General features: G+C 57.0%; 1 protein-coding gene across 2 annotated transcripts; it reads left to right on the top strand.

Annotated features, from left to right (window-relative positions):
• Positions 1-756: 756 nt before the first annotated feature.
• Fam32a (family with sequence similarity 32, member A) lies at positions 757-4,658 on the top strand. Of its 2 annotated transcripts, none has more exons than XM_013507333.1 (4): positions 757-913; positions 1,017-1,158; positions 4,246-4,299; positions 4,434-4,658. In XM_013507333.1, the coding sequence occupies exons 1-4, from the start codon at positions 840-842 to the stop codon at positions 4,629-4,631; spliced, it is 468 nt and encodes a 155-aa protein (XP_013362787.1). In that variant the 5' UTR covers positions 757-839; the 3' UTR covers positions 4,632-4,658. The 2 variants fall into 2 exon arrangements, with proteins under 2 accessions (XP_013362787.1, XP_005409549.1); XM_005409492.2 differs by having other exon boundaries at positions 761-913; positions 4,465-4,630.

Genomic DNA, 4,658 nt, shown 5'->3' with positions numbered 1-4,658 from the left:
AAAAAATGGGTTGGGGATGTATCTCTGTGCAAAGGGCCCAGGTCCAACCCCTAGTATTCACACACATTCACACTCACACACACACACACACACACACACAAATTACCTTATTCTCTTCTTCCTCCTCCACATTTTTTTTTTCTACTTTTGGTACTGAGAATCAAACTTAGGACCTTGTGCTTGCCAGGCAGGGGCTGTGCCACTGAGCTCTATCTCCAGCCCTTCTGTTAACTTTTTTTTTTTTTTTAAGACAAGGTCTCGCTATGTAGTCCAGGCTGGCCTCGAACTCGAGGCACTCCTCCTGCGTCAGCCTCTTAAGTGCTGGGATCCAATCTGTAGTTTGTGCCTTTCGATCTCATCTGAAATGTGTAAAACACGCGAGCACACTCAGGGGGCCTGAAATTTTTGTTGCAAACTGATCAGCCCTGTTTCTTAATCAGTTTGAGCCTCAGTTTCTCTCACATGTCTACATTGGACTTTTTAAAAGTTGAACCTGTCAAAGTAGAGGGTAAACCAGTGGTGAGCAGCTGAGAGAGACGCTGGAGAGACACTGGACAATGATACAGCGACTCAGTTACGAGGAAATTCAAGGCAAATGTTCCCCATTCGGTAGGGAATACAAAACAGGAAGTGTGGCAGCAGACAGCTAAACAGCGCAGGCGCGCGCCCGCCCCTCCGCCAAGCACGCAACCGGAAATGTGGCACAGGGTGGAGCACAAGGACGCAAGCGCGTCGCCTCGCTCGACCAATCAGAAAAACGCAAGGCGAGCCTTCGGGCGGAAATACCCTGTGCAAACAGGAAGCGCGGCATTCTGCTGTGGGGTCTCGGGGTCGGCGCTATGGAGGCCTATGAGCAGGTCCAGAAGGGGCCCCTGAAGCTGAAAGGCGTCGCAGAGCTCGGCGTAACCAAGCGGTGAGGCCGGCGGGACGGGACGCCGCGTTCTGCGCCCGCCCGGGACCGATTCCCGGCCTGAGCCCTAGGTCGACCTCACCCGCCGCTCCCTCTGCCCTGCTAGGAAGAAGAAGAAGAAGGACAAGGACAAGGCGCAGCTCCTGGAGGCGATGGGGACGAGCAAGAAGGGCGAGGAGGAGAAGCGGCGCTGCCTGGACAAGCGGACGCCGGCGCAGGCGGCCTTCGAGAAGATGCAGGAAAAGCGGGTGAGGGGGGCGGAGCTGTGCCTCGGTGCCCGCGTTTGCGGGGCTCGGGAAAGTTTTCTCCCGACAGAGTGGCGAGCTTTGGGTGCAGCAGTGCAGTTGAAGTTTTAGGGGTTCCGGGCCGGGGCAGAGCGCGTGCCCCGCCATCCTGCGCGTGGCGGTCCGTCTCCATGGTGACCGTGTCCGGCAGGCGCCAGCTCCGGCATTCCTCATAACCAGCTTGGGTGCGGGGAGAGCAGAGGTCAGGGCTCGCGTGGTCAGCGGGCTCGGTCTAGGCCAGCGGCTGTGGTTGCGGGGGACCCCCGCCGCCGCTCGGCACGTTCTGCAGACATTCTGGGTTCACAGCCGGGCAGGGTGCTGCTGGTGCCCAGGGGGTGGACACCAGGGACTGCTGCACACGCACGGTGCAGGGGCAGCGACCCCCCAGACGTCCACAGTGCGGAGAGGGGGCGTCCCGAACGCGGGGCCGCGTGGTCCTAGAGGCGACGCCGAGGACAGTTGACTCGGTCTCAGGTCTCAGTCCGTCTCCCGCAGGAGAGGCCGGGCGCGTCACTGGCTCCGGGTACTTAGCACCACCCGGTGGTGTGGCTGGCCGGGTTGTGTCCACTAGAAGTAGGGCTGGAGTCTCCCTCCCAGGGTTGTGATGAGGCTACAGCGAGCGAACCGCTCTGTGCCTTGGACCGCTGAGGTGGAACGCGGCTGAGATGTTCTGTTTTACTTTTTGTGGTACTGGGGATTGAACCAGTAGCTTGCACTGAGCTACATCCCCAGCACGTTTAAAAAAAAAAAATTTTTTTTTTTTGAGACGGAGTCTCTCACTCTGTAACTCAGGCTGGCCTCGAAGTCACTGTGTAGTCCAGGCTGGCTCAGGCTTGCGTCGGCCTCCTGAGTGCTGGAATGACAGGTGTCCACTACCAGCCGGCTAGGGCTGAGGCTCCATTGCTGGAGTGGGAGCCGAGGCTGACGCATCCGCGGCCTCCATGAACTGGAGCAGCCCAGGTAGCTCTGCTGTCTCATCTCTGGTGCCCCAGGGCTGTGTTCCAGCCTCTTCCCATTGGTTGTCTTGTGGAGGACCACCTGGGTGACTCTCCGTGAAGGAGGAGCAGTTGCCTCTCTTTTGGCTGAACCTGGTCCTATTTCCGTGTATTGATATTGTACAGAGCTGGCTAGGACTTTTCCTTGTCTCTGCAGTTGGCTTTAAGCAATGCAGACAGGTCCAGCTGAGGTGCTGATGTGTAGTCTTTGAAGCAAAGACAACAGGGCGGTGTTTACCTGGACCCTGAGCCGCCAACCCCTGCCCCCACTGCCCGTTGCTCCCGTGTGTAAGGTGGGACGAAGAGCCAGTGTTCCAGCTGGCGCCTCAAGATAGTGGCTACGACCTCCTGGGGCTTGAAAGATTACGCATCAGAGCTGAAGCCAACCCCAAAACATTAGCTACTATCTCCTTGTGTTATGCAGATTACTCTCTCTGCAAATCCTTCTCTGCATATGGCGGAGGTGATTTCAGGCCCTCTACCCAGCCCAGCTCACAGCACTCACCTACTTCCCACAGTTCTCACAGTCACTCAGCCTCAAGCCCCTCCCTTCTCCACGAAGGAGCAAAATCTGAGTTCAGTCCTGGGTCAAGGCCTTTGTTCTGGTCAGCCATCATCTTAGCCAGACTCAGGACCCCTCGATTCCCCACCACTGTGGATATAGTATGTGTCTTTATTTACACCACGGGTTGCACCGGGAGTAGAAGACTGGAATTAACTTGACAGGATTCCAGTAACTTACCCATGGGATGACAAGGAGACACTTCCTGGACTGCAGTGAGAACAAGGCGGGCTCACTGCATCATCTCATCCTCCAGGTCCTTTTTGTCCTGCTGGGCCTTCAGGCGCCCATGTGGTGGCTGCTCCTAAGGGCACAGAGCGAAAGCTTGGCCCAGAACTGGCCCTGCATTTGTTGAGGGTTTTTTGTTTTTTGAGACAGGGTCTCACTCTGTAGTTCAGGCCGGCCTCGAACTCTAGGCATTCCTCCTGCCTCAGCCTGCTGAGTACTGGGATTACAGGTGTGTGCTCTGTTGAGTTCATGGGGCCCGGGGCCTACCCAGTGTCAGCCTGGGCAGCACAGTGACAGAGCCAATAGAGAGCTGGCCACAGTCCCCGGCTCCTGAATGCAGAGCCAGTGTGGCCTCCTTGTGTGCCGGGCACCGCTGCCTGTTCTTCTGAGGGAGCCCAGGGCCTCCCCCACCCCACCCCCGGGCTTCACCTCTGCCCCACATCCCTCCTAACTCGGTCCAGGCTGAGCTGGTGTCATCAGAATCAGGGATGAGGGTTGCAGTAGTCATAATGTGGAACAGTTTCAGAATCAAAATAGGGGAAGTGTTCCAGGTGGTTTTCGTTTTGTTTGTTTGTTTGTTTTGAAACAAGGCCTCACTACGCAGCTCAGGCTGGCCTTGCACTCACTTGGTAGCCTAGGCTGTTCTTGAACTCCGCAATGATCCTCCTGCCTCAGCCTCCCAATTGCTGGGATTACAGGCATGTGCCACCACGCCCGGCCTTCAAGTCTTTTTAATTCTTAAAATCAAATACCTGGCCTTGTTTATGGGATACAGGGTTATACACTGATAGGTGTGTCCACCGTGTACTGGCCAGGTCAGAGTGGCCCCATTTCTGGCTTCAGTGCAGCATGGCCAGGTGCTGGGAACCCTCCATGGCCCAGGTTGCTGCTCAGGGTGTGGCAAGCAGTTGTGACCACCATCACCCCAACCCTCCCTTCCTAGTTCCTTTTCTTTTTTTTAGAAGAATTTATTGAGGGGCCAGGGATATAGCTCAGTGACACAAGCACCTGCCTGGCAAGCGCGAGGTCCTGAGTTCGATTCCCAGTACCAAAAAAAAAGAATTTATTGAGAGAGCAATAGCTTCTGTCTGACAGAAAGGGGCCCAAATGTGGGTTGCCCACCCTTCCTATTTGTAGTGCCTTCTTTCCGAAGGGTGACTGAGCCAGGCTCCCCACTGGGGCAGCCCGAAGGGGTGTACCCTGTGCCCCTAGCCTGGTCCCAGCCCCCGCCCAAGCCTATGACTCACCCCACGTCCCTCTCCCCAGCAAATGGAGCGGATCCTGAAGAAAGCGTCCAGAACGCACAAGCAGCGCGTGGAGGTGAGTGATGGTGGAGCCCGGGGGTCGAGGGGCAGGGCTCACCCGCGCAGCGGCGTCTCCCACTCCCATAGGGTCAAAGGGTGACAGGCCGGGAGATGGGCACCGCCACACGGCTGCCCCTGCTGTCCCTCCAGGCTCAGGTGACATGGCATCTCTGCTCCCCAGGACTTCAACAGGCACCTGGACACCCTCACCGAGCACTACGACATCCCCAAAGTCAGCTGGACCAAGTAGGCCCCGCGGAGTCTTCTGGAAACTTCTCCCACCCTGCCCTGCGTCTGCAGCCGCTGAGCCTGTGCTTTCGGGAACTGTCTTGTCACCCTGGAACCTGATTAAAATTAACTGTGACCTTCCCTTTA

The sequence above is a fragment of the Chinchilla lanigera genome, unplaced genomic scaffold, assembly GCF_000276665.1.
Source record: "Chinchilla lanigera isolate Chin_1 unplaced genomic scaffold, ChiLan1.0 scaffold00123, whole genome shotgun sequence".
Classification (NCBI taxonomy): domain Eukaryota; kingdom Metazoa; phylum Chordata; class Mammalia; order Rodentia; family Chinchillidae; genus Chinchilla; species Chinchilla lanigera.
The sequence above is the reverse complement of the archived record's forward strand: the minus strand, read 5'-3'. Positions and strand labels throughout refer to the sequence as shown.